The 21,485-nt window shown below is 33.8% G+C and overlaps 1 protein-coding gene across 1 annotated transcript in view; it reads right to left on the minus strand.

The window, feature by feature from the left end:
• Window positions 1–21,485, minus strand: part of LOC136035042 (glutamate receptor-interacting protein 2-like) — a 49,962-nt gene that overhangs the window by 16,852 nt on the left and 11,625 nt on the right. Inside the window, exons 6-8 of the mRNA XM_065716641.1 lie at window positions 20,035–20,261; window positions 11,266–11,487; window positions 2,494–2,619 (exon numbers count right to left, since the gene is read on the minus strand). Of these exons, the coding sequence (XP_065572713.1) occupies window positions 2,494–2,619; window positions 11,266–11,487; window positions 20,035–20,261 (575 nt within the window). The remainder of the gene's footprint in view (window positions 1–2,493; window positions 2,620–11,265; window positions 11,488–20,034; window positions 20,262–21,485) is intronic.

A 21,485-nucleotide genomic window follows, 5' to 3' on the forward strand; every position in this document is an offset into this window, starting at 1 on the left:
TCACAAAAATATTATAATCACGACAAAAATCATCTCTCAGTAGTTTTGAAACCCCTATAGACCCACAGAATAAAACTTTTACCCTGAAGAGAATGAAAAACTCTTGTTCTGGGAGTAAAATCCCTAAGATGTAAACACTGGTTCCACCATCTTATGCTTTTTTCGCAATCCACTGGAGCAGCAAAATAGAGTCTACCAGATCCTATGTACTTACGGAAGCTCCAAAGTGGGACATATAAACCAGAAGTTAAAAATAAGATTATTACAACATCAAGATTCTATTTTTTTTTGCCTTAAAACAAAATTAAAAACTTGAAGACTAATCAGCTCCATCAGAAAACATTTTAATTTCCCAGACCATTTTATTATGTTCAAAAATGCCTCTTTGATATCTAGGGACCGGGGCTTAAAGCAAGCTTTCAGGGAAACAATTCGAATTAAGAGAACTCTATTCAAAAACCTAGGTTTAAATAGAAATGCCAGCATTAGGCTTAAGCTCAATCTATGATAATATACGACCGTCAAATAAAGTAAGATCAATTTTTCTCAATGATTTTGACCTCTGTTTACCTTATAATGAATCTTCAAATTCAAAAAAAGTCAATGAAGTGGAAACTAAGAGATCAAAGACATTTACTTCTGCAACTACGCTGAAAAAAATAAGAGCACAAAATAATGTGTAAATATTTTGTTTTGCATAAATGTCGATTCTTCATTCGTATTGTTTTAGTTTATCTGCTGAGTACGGTCACTGTGTATGTGACCGAAATATCCAGAGTTTTTTCTACTGTTTTCACTGTCTAATAAATGGACTTTTCCTATTGGACTGCTATTTGTATTTTGGGGTCATTTTAGCAACTTGGCGCCCATGTTCGTAATTTTGTTCTTCACGTCATTATTTTTCGTACAATTTTGTGCCTGTTTCCGTTGTAAATAATTTCTTAGACTACAATGCTTTTACATTTACAAGAGAGTTTAGGAGAGAAATACGCTTTTAATTTAAATAAAGCAGTGACAAACTAACTAAAAATAAAAGCAACAACAAAACATCAATTAATAAAAAAAATCCGAATATTTCGACTCCATATCCGGGAGACTTTATCAACAGAAAAAAAGGGAAAAAGAAACAAAATAGTTAAGCATATTAAATAAATAAATAAAGAAGAACACCAACAAGAGCAAAAGAAAAAAAGAGATTTAGAATTAGCTCAACTTACAATAGTTTAATAAAGGGGTAGGTAAAATTTTCTAATAGCAATAATTCACATGATAGTCCACGAATAGGTGACAACTGTGTTAGCGTAAGTCGGGATGAGGTTAATGCTGACAGGAGAGTCACGGAAGGCAGCTAAACTTGCAAATGAAAAAATTCACTCAAATTATAATGCATAAGTTCTGTTTACCTGTTTTGCCATATAGTTCAAGGATTTTAACCTGTAAATTTAATTATTGATGTTGACTTGGGTTTATCTTTTTTCAAATTAAAACAATATTTTATTTTTTATAGACCCAGTTCGACAATCCGATATTATAGAGGATCATTTTCTAAGAATTTGGGTGTCTTCTCTGTGATTACAGTACTTTGGAAGTTTTGTTAAGATGTGAGTTTTATTTATTTGTTTTGTCTGTTTTTCGTTTTTTTTTCTGTCTGTTTTTCTGTTTTTCGTATTTGTTTTCTCTGGTTTGTGTCGTTCTTTATCTTTTCTTCAAATAATTAACTATTTTTTTTTCTTTTTCCTGTTTTTTCGTTGATAAAGACTCCCGGATGTGGAGTCGAAATATTTGGATTTTTTTTATTAACTAATATTTTGTTGTTGCTTTTGTTTTTTGTACTTTTGTCACTGCTTTGTTTAAGTTAAAACCGTTTTTCTCTCTTAAACTCTTCGTTGTTTTATTTTTATTTATTACATTTTGAAACAATTGAAAACATAGAGTTATTATCGGTCAATTTTGATTCCAGAGCAACAAGGATGAAACAAATCCACCCGAGCGTAACCTTAAAGACCATTTCACTAACAAAAAAGAGGTTTTTTACTAGATTTAATGATTCTATACAGCGTCTAATATTGTTAAATCAACCCTAATCAACCCTAAAATAAAGAATAACATAACACTTTACAAGTGTAAAGAATAGAGTAGAAAACTGAACTTGTTATAAAATAAACTGAATTGGTAGACCATTGATCTTATGCTCTTGGAATTGCGTTACTATCTAGGTCTCCCCCCCCCCTCTGCCCCATCCTTCAGAAGAGCTCACATACTCTTATATAACCCGCTTTTTCTCCTACTTTCGTTCTTGTTGAAAGGATCGTCCTCAGTAGTATTAAAAGTGACTCTCAAGATCATTCAAAATAATATACGGTAAAAGAAAGAAATTCAATATAACATAGAAAGAGTCACAGGACATTAATAGCATGACTGCGCACAGCAGATATTGTGTCAATGTGTAAAACGAGTGAAAAAAAAAAAATCTAAACTGACTGATGAGCATACCTGGAGTTAATCCTGATATTAAAATCGGTTCAAAGGGGTCTTCGCTCCCGGATACTGTTATTCCAAGGGGGCCACCATGTCGAACCAACTCAACTGTGTAGACAACTGACGCACCCTCTGGAGACTCTTAAAGATAAGAATATTATTAAGCATAAAGTTGACCTAGGTAAAATTGATCTAGGCGACCTAGGTCTAACACATAATGTACATACTACACTCTAATAAAGACATTCCCCCATCCTTCAGAAAAGATCGCATACTCTTATATAACCCACTCTTCCCCCAGTTTTTTTGTCTTGTTGATAGGGTCGTCCGCAGGAGTATCAAAAGTCACTTTCAAGATCAGTCGAAATAATATGAAGTAAAATAGAGAAATTCAACATAACATAGGAAAAGTTACATAACTGTTTTTTTTTTGTTTTTTTGTTTTTTTTTAACCGGTCCGAATCAGGATAATTATCTAAAAAGAGGTAGTGTTCCAAGCCTAGTAGCATCCTTAGCTCATTGCTTTTTGTGACAGATATAAGCCAATACCACTTGTTATTTCTCAAGTTTCGATACGCCTACTAAATGTTTTCTAAGGCAAGAGCACTGTATTAATAATAATGATTTCAATAATTAAACTAAATAATAATATACAATATATAATTTTATAAATTGAAATTTATTTAATTTACTTCCTTCAAAATCAAGAAGTATAAAATATAAGTAAATAAGATTACGAAAATACTTTAACAAATCCAGACATATTGGCTACTTCTAACAGTTTATCATCTTAAATGTCGAGTCTAGTCCAGCGTTACTATTACGAATTGGAAAGCCAAATAAAAATTTGAAATAATTGAAACAACAAATACAAGTTGAACGAAATCACGACAAAGAAAGGAGTAATAAACAGCATGATGGAGGACTATTCCAATATAAAGAAAACACAAAATATCAGAACAATATAATCTACGTAGTTGTGTTATTGATCCAAATGACTTTCTAATTACTTTTTGAGTACAAACAACTAGTTTTGATTTAGTCTTAGTCTAGCGTCTCGAGTCTGAAGTGCAGTAAGACAACACAAGACAATCAGGAGCATAGAAGCCAGAAAGTGCCTCAATTGTTAATTAATTCAACATAATTATGAACATTGATAGGAAAATATTCTAACTTTTTCCACTATTAGAAAGGCTTCTATTAATAAGGGGATAGAAAGAAAATTAACATTGTTAATTAGACTAGCTTTAGAATAGCCAACAAAATAATTTCATCAACAAATACTGTAGAAGAATAGAAGTAACAACTCACCCCCTACAGATCAAGGTTGTAGAGAAAGAACAAGACACTTTGCTAAGTATGTATTAAAACTTTTAGAGGATAAAACTTAACTGGTATCTTTATATGGAGCAAGTAGTTTTGGGAAATTTTTCATACACTTTAAGACCTGTTTAGCAATTTGTCTCAAATATAACTGCCACGGGAAAACGCGCCGAAGGAGAATTTGCTGTAAAGAGTAATTTATCACATAAAACAATTTACCTTAAAAAAAACTTTTTTTACAACAAAATAATTTCATCAACAAATACTGTAGAAGAATAGAAGTAACAACTCACCCCCTACAGATCAAGGTTGTAGAGAAAGAACAAGACACTTTGCTAAGTATGTATTAAAACCTTTAGAGGATAAAACTTAACTGGTATCTTTATATGGAGCAAGGAGTAGTTTTGGGAAATTTTTCAGACACTTTAAGACCTGTTTAGCAATTTGTCTCAAATATAACTGCCACGGGAAAACGCGCCGAAGGAGAATTTGCTGTAAAGAGTAATTTATCACATAAAACAATTTACCTTAAAAAAAACTTGCTAATCGTAAAATTTATTTCATCAACCTGCTGAAAACTGTTCTTGAAAAGCATTAAATTCATAGTCGTAAAACTTGAGACAAAAGTAGAAACCTGGATTAAGGAATAAAAGCAGAAAAAAGATATATATGAATTATAATTTATGTTTTACCCCCTCCTCATTGATTCCATGATATAAATACTTAAGTAGCCTTCTGGCAAGTGGAGAGAAGAGGGGTGTGTTGTATGACAACGAATGACTATTATGAAGGGAAAGGTAGACAATACTTCCAAGACAATACTTCCAAAAAGCCCTAATTTTATACTAATTTAAAATTTCGAGAATACTAACCTCTTCTCAAATAATATGAAAAAAACTTCGTTTTCTTAAAGAGTTAAAGAGGCTGCGTCCCAAAGTTGAACCTTAAAACGTACAGGAATTAGGAGAGGCAGTTAGGGGGCTGTCGCCCCCCAAACCCCCCACTTTTAAAGACTTTTGTACAGGTTTTTTGTTGTGGGGGGCTGCTGGCCCCCTAACCCCCCGCTCTTGGCTTCGGAAAGACCCTCTTTTAATTAACAAAACAAAAAACCTGTACAAAAGAGTCTTTAAAAGCGGGAATTCCTGTACGTTTTAAGGTTCGACTTTGGGACGCAGCTTCTTTAACTCTTTAAGAAAACGAAGTTTTTTTCATGTTATTTCTGTACGTTTTTCTACAACCCATGGTGGATGTAATTTAATAATTCCTGTACTCCTCGTACAGGAATTAGGACTGCCTCTCCTAATTCCTGTACGTTTTAAGGTTAGACTTTGGGACGCAGCCTCTTTAACTCTTTAAGAAAACGAAGTTTTTTTCATATTTTGTGAAAAAAAACCGCCCGATAAGGGACTTGAACCCTTGACCTTAGGATTAAAAGTCACACGCTCTACCGACTGAGCTAACCGGGCATGTTTGAAGTCGAAATACCTGCATGTGTATAAATATAAGTTTTAAATAACTTTTAAGAATTTCAAAAATTAACATGGGCTCTTATGGAGAAATGGGTTTTTCTAAGCTAGAAAATCGGGGGGTTAAGATTTTCCGACGAAACTTTCCAGGAAAATTACGCGGAGAATTCCGCGTCGAATGAGTCTTCGTACACCCAGATCCGATTTCGGCTGTGACCTGTAGGCGTGGCGGAAAAGAAAGAACATGAACATTAAGTGGCTATGCGTGGTTTCTTGAAAACAGGGAAGGAGTTATCGGATCGAGCTGAAATTTCGCGGATAAGCTCCTGGGCCCTAGGGGACCTTAACTTGTGAATTTCAGCCCGATCGGCAAACGTTAAAGGGGTGGGGTGGGGTTGGGGGTTGAAACTTTCGGGGGGTTAAGATTTTCCGACGAAACTTTCCAGGAAAATTACTCGGAGAATTCCGCGTCGAATGAGTCTTCGTACACCCATACCCGATGTCGGCTGTAACCTGTAGGCGTCTCAGAAAAAAAAAGGAGAACATGAACATTAAGTGGCTATGCGTGGTTTCTGGAAAACAAGGAAGATGGGGCTTCCATATCATTTTTTGGTCAAATACAACTCCCAGAAAGCGTGTATCTTCTGCAACTACAATGGCTTGTCCAGTCAGTTTCACGAAATGATTGAAAGCAGCCAGGTTATTCATTTTGTAGAAAAATAACACTAACTGACTAATGGCTTGAGAAAGCCATATTATTGCTATTTGTCTGAAATGATAGAATATCTACAGCATTTTGGGAGGCTTCCTGTAAGCATAAAGGGTATCTTCTCACAGCTGCAGAAGCAACAACATCAGCATACAGAAAGAGTTCTATTCCAAGAACATTTTCCAGGCTTATATCATGACAAATAACTGAAAAGAGAAGTGGAAAGTTAGAACAGCACCTTAAAGGAGTCTGATTTCATAAGCTTTTTTCCTAAGCTCTCAGCAGGAGCCCCTCAGGGAAACCTAAACATCCCTACCCATTAAGAATTCATGAATCCAGTTTACGAGTAGGTCTGGTACACCCAGTACAGATAGTTTTCTGATTAGTCACCTTATTTTAACTCTAGCACATGCTGAGTCCATATCTAAAAACATTACATGGACTGCTTTTCCTTTTTGAAGCTTTATTTTATCAGATACTCTTGTCTAACTAGGGCATCTGTGGTGCTCCTTCCAGGGAGAAAGTCAAGCTGTTTAATTTGGATGTGATCTGATAATGGGGTTAAAATTCTTCGTTTTATTACCCTCTCAATCAGTTTTGCAACACACTAGGTGACAAATATAGGGTGGTATGAATCAACCAGCTTAGTGTCCTTTCTTGCCTTGAGAAGTGGGATCAATGTTACCTTATCCCACTCAGATGATGTTGATGACTCTATGCCAGATCTGTTGGATAACTGTCACTATATCAATAAATGTATCTTGAAAATTTTTCAACAATCGAATTGTGAATTCCATCACGGCCAGTTCCAGAAGGCTGGAGTTTTGAAATGTCGTCTTTAAATTCCTGAAGCTGAAATGGGAAAAGAGAACATTTCAAGTCCTCAACTGGAAGGTAGTTAGGTGTCATATGAGGGAGAGAGTCTGAATATACATTTAGGGACATGCTTCATTTGTGTTTGAAGTTCTATCTTCAAGACCTAACCAGCAGTCCTCATGGGGAAATCATTGGTGAAACATTAAGTTACAATGCTTTTTTCTCCATGAATACTGGGTACTCCTTAGAGTTAACAGCATGGTTACCATTGCAGTTAAGGCTCTTGACCTGATCTTTTTTTACTGTTTTGGATTTGTGACATTCTTCAAGGGCGTGTTTTCCACAATATACTAGGCATCTTCTATCTCTGTGGCAATTTGAAGCCATGTGGCCAAACCTTGGCAATTGAAGCACTGTCTTGCCCGGGGAAAAACTGTTTAACTATATACCTTGCATCCCAAACAAAGGTTTTCAGAGATAACTGAACATCCCGATTGAAGGCGCAAACTAAAGGAATAACTGATGGGCTTGTGTTTTTAAAAGCCAATGTCAGTTGTAGGATTTAATAATTAACCTGGACCTCCTTGGGAAAATCTTCCAGATTGGTGACATCCTCAGATGGGTTGAATACAATGCCTTTTCTGTTTCTGATTAAAGTCAGGTTAGAACCACTTAGAACCAAGCACAGACTTAAACATAAAGCTATTTACTACTATCACTTAAATAGAGAGTATAATAGTAGCTACTGATTGGTTCACAGCTATTATAATAATTGAGCCATCTGGTCAAGGTCTTTCTAGCACTGAACCATAATGTCCCATGCAATCATGATTTTGGGGGTGTTGAAACAGTATTTTTTTTGGCAATAACTGATCCGCTACCTAATGTCAACAGCCAACTGGTCTCATTTGAACTTTCAACACCTAAAGCCAACATCCTTACACTAGACTTATTTGGGTCAAAAGACTACTAACTGTCCTGTCAGCCATCGCATTTAAATTAAAAACACAATGGGTTGAAACAGATACATAAAACAAGAAAATCAGATCACAAAAAGAAGTAAATTGTCAAATAAATAAAACAAATATGCTACAAGAAGAGGTGGAAGACCTCAATCACTATCAAATTAAGCAAGCAAAATAAATCAAAAGCAAGCACAGCAGTAAGTTTCAAAGCAGGGTAAAAAAGGAGGCAATAAGCACTCTCAGGCAATTTGATTGTTACAATATGCAGGGATCTGGGAAAATTTGCAGTAAGCCCACTAACAGTCAGAGGAAGCCAAAGGCCAAAAATGCACAACTGAACAATTGTACAGGTGTCAAGAACCTCAAGGGTATAGCCACTTGTGATTTAATCATCAAACCGTGGCACAGACTTATCCCTATTAGGGAAATAGCAATTTTGAATATATTTCGTTTATTTCAATTTCAATTCGTCTATTGTTCCCATAATAAAGTTAATTTGATGGTTTAGTTTTAATACTATTGCTTGAAGTTTTTGTGATGTTAACCCCTAAACCACGACAGGTTCGTAGCTTTTGATGGGTTTTCGTATTCTTGATAATATTGCTTGAAGTTTCTGTGATGCTATCCCTAAACTTTGACAGGTTCGTAGCTTTTTATGGGTTTTGATGGGTTTGATGGGTTCGTAGCTATTTAAAGATAAAGAGTCTGTAAATTTGAGGGTTTGAACTTTGAATGGTGTATCATCAGAATAAAAATTTGATTTTTAGGATATATCTTTTGTCATTAAAACTATGTTTTTTGAAATTTCGGACGTGTTGCTCCTTAGACGTTCGTTACTCCGAGCTGTTTGACCGCATCTCCTAAAACTCTTAATAACATCAATGAGGAATACAACCAGTCCGCATAGGTTAATTAAGCATTAATTTAAAAACACTAAAATAACATTTAATTTACCTTAATTCTCATCTTTCTGGGCGTTAGAAACCAGGTGTTTGCTGCTCCATTTTCAGTTGGCTTTGGATACTCTCAGGGTAGACTGAAATTTTTTTTTCTCTTAAAAAAACTGACTATATTTTATTGTGTATAAGGCTAGGGTTCGAAGAGTCTTTTATAACCCAGTTCTCACTAATATTTGTATTTACATGTAGTTAAGTAAGAATACTTTATTTTCTTGCTCGCCACAGAATCGATTATGAACTTTCTGGAAAATTATTTTTCTGAGGTGGGAGGGGGGGGGGGGGGAGTGGGGTAAAGGGAATTACAATTTTGAAGAAAAGAGGAAAGCTAATTTTTCTATGGTCCTCAGTAAAAGAACACAAACAAAAACGAAAAACGCTGTTTCAAGTGTCTTCTTAGTTTTGTCAAAAATTACCATTCTATTTTAATAATATTTTTAATAGACTTATTAAAAAAAGCACTAAATATAATAATTTCCATTCAAATGAACACTTAAATAACTCTCAATGACGTTTAAGCGAACCACAAGTGGAAAAAAAGGAAGAAGAAAAAAAAAAAGCTAGACAAACCAGTGATACCAAATCAATAACTTTTTCTTTTTTTTTGTCGATCAGTGTGGGGGCTGTAATTTTTCTGTATGGGGCATATATTTTTTTACAGAGAATATTTATCATTTAAGATGATAAAATAGCAGCAGTTGCTATTCCTGAATTAGATTCAAATGGCAATTCTTCCCCATTTGACACTGTTTCCTGTGTGCTCCTCACAAAAGATGAAAAAAAAGAAGCGAGAAAAAAGGGACAGATCGCTGCTATAAGGATTTTTTTTTTGTCATTCAGTGTAAAGGGCTGTAAGCTTTTTTGTGTAAATCTTATCAGTGCGTTGCAATTATACAAAATCTGAGTGAAAGCAAAAACTGAAGTTTCTACTTCTGTGCATCAAAAGAGAAAATAAATAAATAAAAAAGTTTTTTCAACTGGATTTAAGGAGAAGAATTAAAACTTAAAACGGACAGAAATTATTCCGTATATGAAAAGAGTTGTCTCCTCCTCAACGTCCCTTTTTTCACACTAAAGTTTGACTCTTTGTCACAGTTTTACTTAAAAAAAAAGAAAAAAAACTTAATCTTAAAGAGCGAGACGTTGAGAAGAGGACAGCCCCTTTCACATACGGAATAATTTATTTTCGTTTTAAGTTTTAACGTCACTCCTTACTTGCAGTTAAAAAACTCGTTTTTTTTATTTAATTTATACTATAAAGTGATCAGCCTCTAATACACTTGAAACCCAGTTTTCAATAGGAGAGATCAGGGTTGAACTGGACATGGGTTGAACCAGACACTCTCAATTTCTCAGATAACATTTGGAAATATTTTTCAAAAATTAGTAAGAGTGTTATTTAGTCTTCATGTTTCAAGGAAGAATTCTTAGTCTGGCTCGTTGATCCTTTCACAAGTTAAACTGCAAAAATAGTTTTAGGTAGGTCAATTTTTTCTGACACATTAAACATTGGTGTTTGGAAACTTCACTGGAAAACAATGTTAAACCTAATCCCTTACCTCAAAACAGCTGGTGACAGCAGTTGAAAAAGTTAGCGAGGCTGTACCTACAGCAGATGAATTGACTTGAACAGATGTTTCGTATCACACAAGTGACAAACCCCAAGAGTCAAAAACAAACAAATAGTTATTGACTTTTTCAAGCAGTTATCTCCTTTCATATAAAATATTAGGACTATTTGCGCAGAAAAGAAGTCTAATCCATGTCAATTTAGCAAACACACCCCACTCTCTACCCTTAGCATGAGCACCCTTTGCCAAGTCCATGTGGATGAGAAGTTGTGTCGTAGCCAAGAATTACACAATGAAAAGCAAGCAGTTTGCAGGTTTCAGTTCCAATCTTCTTAAGCATGGCTTCGATGTTTCAAGTTCCGTCTGCAGTGGTTAGCTATGGCTGATTCTCCCGATAGATCCTGTGGTGCTAATACAACGATAAAGTAACAACACCAACAAGTTGGTATCATCACCGATAACTACAGTGTCCCCAGTATTTGTGCACTTAACCAATGTAAGCACAATAAGCAAGTCAGCATCAGCTTTAGCCTGGACGGTTCTCAAACCTTTGCCTCGTAAACAATTAGAAACTACATTGGCGGAATAGGATTTATTCTTTTTGCACGACAGAAATTTCTCTGTTTTGTTGGTAAATCTCATTTCTGGGCTAAACTATCCTTCCTGTCCAGCGACACGGTTTCCCCTAAGAAGAGTCACATTTTTTGTTGAAGCAGCGATGTCGTAGACATCAAATGTCGTAGACATCATAATAATGGCATCTGGGAATTTTGCCTATAGTTCCAGTATCGGTCTAAGATCTTCGCAATGACAAATTATTGTCGTGTTAGTACGGGGCCCGATGCAATTGCATCAATTGCCAACCTCAAAAGTTGGTACAAAGATACTCATAAGAATAATGAATCCAGAGACTCGGGAAAAGGGAGACAGACATAATAGCTATCACACCTGTGCATCCCTTGTTTTATGCTAAAATCTTACCAGACAAAGAATTTTCTTTTTGTATTAGCAGGGTTGTCACTTCACCTGCCGACGCTGCTGACAAAATGTCTTCCAATGCTTTGGTATCCATATTTGCAACCATATTGCCATTTACAGCCAATAGCAAATCTCCAGCAGCTATTCCGCCACAGCGATGAGCTGCACTTCCTCCACAAATTCCATTGATTCTAAATGGCTCTCCAATCTTTCTTGAAAGTGGTGCTGAAATAGAATAAATTACATAAATCGAATACATTCCCAAGTATTAATGTGCTAAGCTTTCTTATCATGATAATTATATCTGTTTATATTCCTTTATTTTGAAGTGACTAATTTCAAATTCATTTACTACACTTTCAAGGGTAGTCATAGCGAAAGCTTAAACTGGGAAAATTATCACAAACTAGTGGTGTTTATCACAAAAATCATCAAAAACTCTCAATAAAACTTCAAAATGGGCTTAACATAATGCTGTGATGACAGAAAAATATGACAGCATTTTTGTATCTAGTTTGTAAAATTACCTCGCAAAAATCACACAGTTCCTGGTAACGGTCTGTAGGTACGGAGCAACACGTCTCAATAGTAACCAAAACTCTAAAAAATAGTATTTTGAAACCAATAAATTTATCAAAAGAACTGGCTTCTTCTGCAGATTCCAAGTATATAAAGTTTCATGAAGTTTAGTGTAACCCATCAAACAATACAAGCTTGAAAAATTTTACAAAATTTTCAAAATGGGGGAGAAACACCCCCATAAATCAAAGAACCTTAATGAAAATCAAATCATCAGATTCAGTGTATCAGAGACCCCAACTGTCGAGGTTTTAAACTACTATCTGCAAAAATGTGGAATTTCGTATTTTTTTGCTAAAAGAAAGGTCACGGATGTGTGCTTTTTTGTTTTTTGTTGTTTTTTTTCCATGGATAATTGTATAAAAAAAAAATTGAAAATAGAACCAGTTATAAGGTTTCTAAATCTCCTGACAAACTGCTGTTGCGCGAGCACGCTTATGAAAACATTTTAAAGAAAAACAAACGTTAATTTTCACACTTTATAATTTTTCACATTTATCTTTACTTTAGGAGAAAGTGGTATAAAAGACAGATTCATCTAAATAAATGCGCAAGCAAACCTTACACACTTCTGAAAAATTTGACAAGAAATTATCATTTCTTAAAACAACGAATTAAATGAAGATATTACTGAAGAAGTCAGATATATAATAGCAATTTTTTGTAGAAAATTTCTTGTCCAATTTCTAAACTTTACTCCAAGTGTGAATCTAGTTTGAGTGTTTAATTTTGCTGTTAATTATTATAATATATTGTATATGTATAATATTTAAAATATTTCGGAAATTTGGAAAATTGTCAACCCATGAAAAAGAATTAACAGAACAGAAATAAAAATGTCGACAGGGATCTTTGCTAAAGCGTCTTCAGTACTTAACAAAAACTAACCTTCCAAACAAGTTATTATAGTTGTTATCACAGAAGGCAAAAAAGAAACAAATACCGAAAAGATACACAGAACAGAACGTCTTGTTTGCAATTGTTAGTCCTGTTCTTTGTTTTTTTTTATCCAAGCATAAAAATGTATCAAAATATAATTTTTTAATTTTGAATTCCTTGAAAGATCTAAAATAATATTAGTCCTAATTGAGAATTACATAATGTTACAATTGTAAAAATAAATAAATTATTTCAGCTTCCAAATTCATCTCAGTTGCACTCTCTTTTAATAGAAGTTTGGTTCAAAATTGGATATGTCTTCACCAAAATAATTCAAAAAATAGTACTAATATATCTTTTACATTACAAGCAGGAAACTTGGTTTTAAGTTTTACCTTCACTTTACTTTCCTCAAGAAACTTTGTTATTTTAGATTGATCTTTCTTTGTTTTAAATTTAAACTTCATTTAGAAGGGACACTGCTCTGATTTTTTAATAATTTTATTTTCTGGATGGAGGAGGAAAGCCCCTAGATATTCTCCGATTTTTTGGTCATAGACAGCGTAATAGCTTTCCCTAAGTAAAGAGCGATGTCGGCACAATGTTTTTTTTGGGGGAGGGGGTATTTTGGTTTTAGGCCAGGGCCTTTATATCAAGAATTTGTCGTAAAAACTGCAAAAATACTCACTTGATTTACAAATTGAAAAGGCTATTGCTTTTTTAATAGTCAAAAGTGGTTGGAGAGCATTAATAACCCTCCCACGCCTCCCCAAGCACAACCAGTCAAAATTTTGAGATGGTCTTTTAGTTTAGCGTAGTTGAAAGGTCCGGAAATCCGGAAGATGGTCTTTTAGTTTAGCGTAGTTGAAAGGTCCGGAAATTATGTCCTTGAGGACGACCATCCTCCCCCACCCCACAACCCTCCTGGCAGGAGATGTAAGTTATGCCCTGGGTGCACATAAGGTTTATACAGAAAAGTTGAGAATATAAATTTTGAGCGGCTAATTGGATTGGTTATCATGAGTTCTAGAGCCTTTTTAAGTTTTGGAGTGATCAGAGGGTTGATACCATTCCTTCCATAAATCATATTGTTCAAAAATTGTACCTGATAGAAATTTTTAAATGGCCATTTGTTGTCTGGAAAACTTAGAAAAGTATAGCCTTGAAAAAGTTTTGGTCATAAAAAAAATATAGTAGGACTGCATGATTAATGGGTGAGGTAGATTTATTCTGGATATTATCTATTATGAATTGTTTTCTAACTTAAAACTATCCAAACACTTTACCCCACCCCACCCCCCGTAATGTGCAAATATGTAGCACAAATTATATATTCTCGATCTATTTTGTCACATTTCTTTGTCTTGTCTTACGCTAAGCTGAAAGAAACTAACATAAAAAAAAAAAAAAAATTATATTGCGGTGTCTTCACTGCCGAAGATAATAACTTGACACCACATAAAGAATACCTTGTATCTTCGGAAACAAGTCACGATTTAAGAATGCATTAAATAAAAAAAAAAAAAAAAAAATTTTTCACTGCAAGTAAGAAGCAACATTAAAACTTAAAACGACCAGAAATTGCACCGAATATGAAAGAGGTTGTCCCCTCCACAACCCCTCCCTCCCTACGCTAAAGTTTGACTCTGTCACAACTCTAGTTTTTAAAACAATAAAAAAAGTTTATCGTAAAGAGGGAGGCATTGCGGAGGGGACACACTCATTCATATAAAGAGAAATTAATGTTCGTTTTAAATTTTAATGTCGCTCCTTACTTGCAGTTAAAAAAACTTGTTTTTTTATTTAATTTCTGAATGTTTTTGAATTAATGCATGTTTTGATTTTGGCTCACCGCACATGAATAATCAAAACGAACTTTGCATATTAATTATTTTGCTAAATAGCTTTCTCATAGTTTTGATCGGATGATTTTGATGAAAACAGGCGGGGGAGGAGGCATAGCTACCCTCCAATTTTTGGTTACTTGAAAATGCAAATAGATTTTCTTATTTTTTGTACAAACATTTTTGTTAGTAATAAACATACATACCTTACGAATTAACTTACGTAACGAGCTTCTATGTTTGTCTATTTGTATTACGTATATGAGGGGATTTACCCCCTCGTCAATACCTCGCTCTTTACACAATAACTTGAATTTTATCCCAAATCTTTAAGAATGACCCTTGAATCACAAAGGCCGTAGAATAATGTTGAAACTACTAAAAATACTTTCGCGTAAAGAGCAGGGTATTGTGGAGGAGACAAACCCCCTGATATACGCAATATTTTATGTTCGTTTTAAGTTTTGATGCTATTCATTACTTCCAGGTGAAAATCTTTTATTTATTTTCTCATTGTTTTCTTTAAATAATGCTAGAAAATCCTGCGTCCCCTTCATGGAAATTCTCTTCCCTCATGATAAAATCCTCAATGTATATATACTCCCATGTAACCCCCTTCCCCGACCCACTCCCACCCTAACTCGAAAAAGTCCCCCTGAAAACGTCTGTACACTTAATAATGACCATTACTATATGTAAACAATAGCTTGCTGCTCCTCCCCAGGGGACCTTGGCGGATTAAGTCGTCCCGAAAGACACATTTATTAGGTTTTCGACTAAGTTGAACAAAATGGCTATCTCAAAATTTTGCTCCGGTGACTTTGAGGAAAAATGTGAGTGGGAGGGGGCCTAGGTGTTCTCCATTTTTTGATAAGTTAAAAGGGCACAAGAACTTCTAATTTTCGTTAGAATGAGCCCTCTCGCAACATTCTAGGACCAATGGGTCGATACGATCACCCCTGAGAAAAAGAAAAAAAAGAAAAAAATATACACGCATCCGTGATCTGTTTTCTGGCAAAAAATACAAAATTCCGCATATTTGTAGATAGGAGCTTCAAACTTTTACAGTAGGGTTCTCTGATACGCTGAATCTGATGGTGTGATTTTTGGCAAGACTCTATGACTTTTAAGGGGTGTTTCCCTCTATTTTCTAAAATAAGTCAAATTTTCTCAGGCACGTAACTTTTGATGGGTGATGAAACTTATATATTAAAATTCAATATTAAAATGTGATTATTTTGATGTAACTATTGATATCACAATTCTATTTCTTAGAGTTTCGGTTACTATTGAGCCGGGCTGCTCCTCACTACAGTTCGTTACCACAAACTGTTTGAAAGTAACAGTGACCGAAAGTAGTTGAGCAATGCAACTTCATTAAGGTATTAAATAAAAAAAAAAGTTTTTTTTAATGAAAGTAAGGAGCAACATCAAAACTCAAAATAAACAGAAATTACTCCGTATATGAAAGGGGCTGTTCCCTCTTCAATGCCCCCTCTTTACGTTAAAGTTTGACTCTTTCTCTTAACTCTATTTTTAAAACAGTAAGAAACTTTTTTTTTACTTTTTTTTTAGACTGTAGGCTACACTAGTTAGATAAACATAAGAATACAAATAGAAAAGGAAACGCAAATAAAATAAGAAAAGGAAACGCAAATAAAATACATAAACTAAATATAAATAGAGTAAAATCAAATAGAGTAAAAATCAAACAGTTCCTCGTGACGATCAGTAAGTAGTGAGCAATGCGTCTCAATAGTAATCAGAACTGTAAAAGCGATCGTTGATTCTTTCTGCCTATTCCAAATATATGACGTTTTATTAACTTTAGTGTAACCCATTAAAGACTACAAGCGTGAGAAATTTTTCAAAAGAGGGAAATAACGCCCCCTAAAAATCAAATAATCTTAGTGAAAATCACATCATCAGATCCAGCGTATCAAAGAACCCTATTACAAAAGTTTCAAACTCCTATCTACAAAAATGTGGAATTTCGTTTTTTTTTTCCAGAAGGAAAATCGCGGATGCGCGCTTTCTTTCTTTCTTTGTTTTTGATCTTTTGATCGCATACGATCATATCCATGGGTGATCCATATTCTACAATTATCGTATTGATCCAGTGGTCCTAGAATATTGGAACAGATCTCATTCTGACGGAAATGAAAAGTTCTAGTGCCCTTTTAAGTGATCCAAAAAATTGAAGGGCACTTAGGCCCCCTCCCACGATAATTATTTTGCCAAATTCACTGGATCAAAATTCTGAGATAGCCATTTTATTCACCATAGTCAAAAAACCTTATACCTATGTATTTGGAGACGACTTACTCCCCCATACTCCCCATGGGAGGGGCTAAAAGTTACAAACTTTGGCCAGTGCTTACATAGTAATGGTTATATGGAAGTGTACAGATGTTTTAAGAATAATTTTTTAGTTAAGGGGAGGGGTTGAGAAGAGGGGAGTATGTTGGGGAGTTGAGGGGAGTTTTGATGACAAAGACGAAATTTGCTGAAACTTATATATTTAGAATCAGCATGAAAATCCGATTATTCTGATGTATCTTTTAGCATCAAAATTCCGTGTTTTAGAGTTTCGTTTACTATTGAGTCGGGTCGCTCCTTACTACAGTTCGTTACCACGAACTGTTTGATCTGTAAGCATTGATCAATGCGTCTCAATAGTAACCAAAACTCTAAAAACGTTTTTTGATTCATTCTGCTGAATCCAAACATATAAAGTTTCATTGAGTTTAGTGCAACCCGTCAACGACTACAAGCCTGAGAAATTATACGAGATTTTTAGAAAAGGGGGGGGGGGGATTCTTTGACCCCCTAAAGGTCAAAGAATCTTTTTAAGAATCAAACCATCGTATTCAGTGTATCAGAGAGTCCAACTGTCGAGGTTTTAAACTCCTATCTGCAAAAATATAGAATTTTGTACTTTTTACAAGAAAAAAAGTTCACGAATGTGCGATTTTTTTCTTTTTTTTTCCAAGGGAAGATTGTATAAATTTTTGTGAATTAAAATAGAACTAGTTTTAAACTTTCTAGTTCCCTGGACAAACTGCTGTTTGGCGATTTTTGCGAGCACGCTTGTAAAAACATTTCTAAGAAAAAAAAGGAAAATTCATTTTACTCTTTACAATTTTTCAAATTTATCTTTACTTTATGAGAAAGTAGCTAAAAAGGCATATTTATCTAAATAAATGAACATGCAAACACTTCTAATAAATTTGACCAGAAATTACAATTTCTTAAAACAAAAAATCAAATGAAGATATTACAGAAGAAGTCAGGATATATAATAGCAATTTTTGTAGAAAATTTCTTGTCTAATTTCTAAACTTTATTCTTGGTTCAAACCTACTTTTAGTGTTTAAATTTTGCTGTTAATTATTATAATTTATAACATAATGAATCTCTAAAATATTGTAAATCTTGCTAAAACTTGGAGAACAGTCAGCCCGTGAAAAAGAAATAACGGAGTAAAAATAACATTTCGAAAGGGATCTTTGCTAAACAGTCTTCACTGCTGTTAACAAAAGACTAACATTCCAAGCAAGTTATTATAGTTATTACTATAGACAGCCAAAAATGAAACAAATGATTGCAAATCTAACCGTAAATTAAACAGTTCGTGGTTTGTAAGGAGCGCCCCGGCTCAATAGTAGACAAAACTCTAAAAAACGGAATTTTGATACTAAAAAATGATTTGAAGGAATTATATTTTTATACTGATTTTAAATATATAAGGTTCATCAAATTTAGTCTTTGTCATCAAGAGAACGAGCCTGAGAAAATTTGCCTTATTTTCTCTAGAAAATAGGGGGGAAATGTGGAACTTCGTATTTTTTGCCAGAAGAACGATCATTGTTTTTATTTTATCTTTAATTTTTTTTTTCCAGGGGTCATCGTATCGACCAAGTGGTCCTGTTGCAAGAGCGCTCGACCATGTCGCAAGAGGGCTCATTCTAACAAAAATGAAAAGTTCTAGTTCCCTATTTAAATGAACAAAAAATTGGAGGGCACCTAGGCCCCCTCCTACGCTCATTTTTCCCCAAAGTCAACAGATCATAATTCTAGGATAGCCATTTTGTTCAACTTAGTCAAAAACCATAACAAATATGTCTTTGGGGATGACGTACTCCTCCACAGCCCCTGGAGAAGGGCTGCAAGTTACAAACTTTGACCAGTGTTTACATACAGTTATGGTTATTGGAAAGTGTGCAGACGTTTTCAGAAGGATTTTTTGGTTGGGAGGGGGGGTTGAGGGGAGGGGGATATGTGGGAGAATCTGTCCTTGGAGAAATATGTCATGGGGGGAGACAAATTCAATCAAGGGGATTTTGTTTTGTGGCCAGGTATCTCTGTATCTTTTTTTCGAAGGGTAGATTTCATTGTCCATTTTTGTTCATCTTTACATATGAAACTTTTTCAAAACCTTTTGCTTTAACAATTTAGATTCATATATCATCTCACTTCTTTTTTAATGCATTACAGATAACAAAACACAACTTTCCCAGTTTCCAACCGCAGATTACTGTTCAAAATTTTGTTTACAATTCAATATAATTCTCCCTGTCGTTTTTCCATGTGATTTTCTTTAGATGTTGTTATTCTCACTTTCACCAATTTTCTTATCATATTTATCCATGCTACATTTTCAACAGCCAACTCTTTAAACATTTTAAATGACTTTAAATTAGAGTTAACGCCCTTCTAAAATTGTGTTTTTTTATTGGACCTTTAACTTTGGCCTTGACTTGTCTTTTGTAATTATTACTGATGTAGTACTGCCACTAAAGCTAAGAATACTAATATTCATTAATATTTAAGTTTTTATGAGCCAGCTTTCGTATTTATTATAATAAAATACTACATGATATTCTCTTCACTGAAACCATTCATAATGAACTATATTCATTTTTTTTGTAAAAACACATTCATCAATATTTTGTAAAAATGAACTTTTTTTCTGTAGAAGATATATATATATATATATATATATATATATATATATAACATATATATATATATATATATATATATATATATATATATATATATATATATATATATAGGTTATATATATATATATATATATATATATATATATATATATCTATATATATATATATATAATATATTGTATGCATATATATATATATATATATATATATATATATATATATATATATATATATATATATATATATATATATATATATATATAAATATATGTATGTATATATTTTACCATAACCATAATTTTGGTGTTGATATCAAACACAGACCTAAAGGGAAGCTTCCACATAATTTAGTTCAAATAAAGTTCAGGTAACCTTACAAAGTCACCTAGAATTAGATGACTTTAAACACTATAATATTTATGAGTTTTGGACAAGAGTAAAGCCTTTCGGAGTCACGTAATTACAGACTAGTTCAAATAGAAGGAAAATTCCGGTTCCCTTACTGCGCATATCCAATCCAAGTATTAATCCATTGTTTGCCACATTGGCATCAAAGACTTGGCCAGGTTTAGGGACTAAGCTGTGAGCCACATCGCATTCAACGAGTAAATCTAAAGTATCCTCAGGACGAAGATTTGCAAGGATTCGGGCAGTATTGACAGGACTTAAACTCGCTGTTGTTCTGCCGTTTAGGGCCAAAACCCTGTCTCCAGGTTGAAGACATCCTGATCTATAAATTAGTATCAATAAATTACTTTGATAAAATTCAAACCTGCAAGCAGACTATTCAGTACTAGAATGCGAATAAATAGGTCAATAAGTACCAAATTCCCTTAGGACATTTTGGACAATTCTTTACATGATTTTTTTTTAATTTGTCTTTTAAATGAGTGATTAAACAAATAAAAACTGCTGATTTCCAATGCCTGTTCTCGTTCACTTTTGGTCTCCTTACGAGTGTTGCTGAAAGTTTACGTTTGATCTAAGGACTTATACAAGGATTGTATAGTAAAGATTTAAACTAAAGGTATGAATTTGGGTACATATTAGCAGTCCCAAGAAAACTAGTTTCACAGCTTGAAGTTACAGGTTTTTCTACAAATTTTAAAGTTAGATGGTCTGTTTTTTTTTTTTTTTTTTTTTTTTTTTTTTTTTTTTTTTTTTTTTTTTTTTTTACAAAGGATTTCCCCCCTAAATCTCTAGAAACTAGGTAAATTGATTGTAACTTAATAAATATACATATCAATCAATCAATGAATTTGTATCTGACTCATCAACAAAACAAAAGAAGGTTTGCAGCTCTAGTGACGGAATAAGACGAAAAAAAAAATCAAAAGACAAAATAAACAACAACAAAAAGAGAGATTACAATCAACAAACACAAACAACTGCATACTGTACGAAGAGGGAAGACCACTGGTGGTTGAGTTTTATAGCAGAGGATTTGGTAGGCAGAATCAATTAAAATTTTTGTCCTAGAGAAGAATTGTTGGTCCAAACAGGTAGATGCAGCAAATACTTTGTGAATTTAAAATAAGTATAATTAATATTTTTTTATTTGAAGCAGAAAAAATTCAAATGGGGAAGAAGATGGGACACATTTAGACTGTTGAATTGTGATTTAGACTGTTGCAATGGGCATATCAAGATATATAAGAATATCAGAAAGTCGTATGTCAGAATTAACCTAAGGATTGAAAGCAATTGAAAGCTACAGTTTTATCGAACTGAAAGCTACAGTTTTATGGATATTAAAATTCATACCGATTTGAAAAAGTTCTCTTACTTCCCAAAAAGGTGGGACTTGTATTCAAAATATCATCAGAGTAGGTAAATAAAGAAACATAGATTCCAACATAAATATACGTGCACTCGACAGAGCATTGAGCAGTAGAAACTGAGCTATTAAAAAGAGCAAGTGAAGTTAAACCACCCTGTCTGATACCCTGAAATA

This window comes from Artemia franciscana, chromosome 13 (genome assembly GCF_032884065.1).
Source record: "Artemia franciscana chromosome 13, ASM3288406v1, whole genome shotgun sequence".
Lineage (NCBI taxonomy): Eukaryota > Metazoa > Arthropoda > Branchiopoda > Anostraca > Artemiidae > Artemia > Artemia franciscana.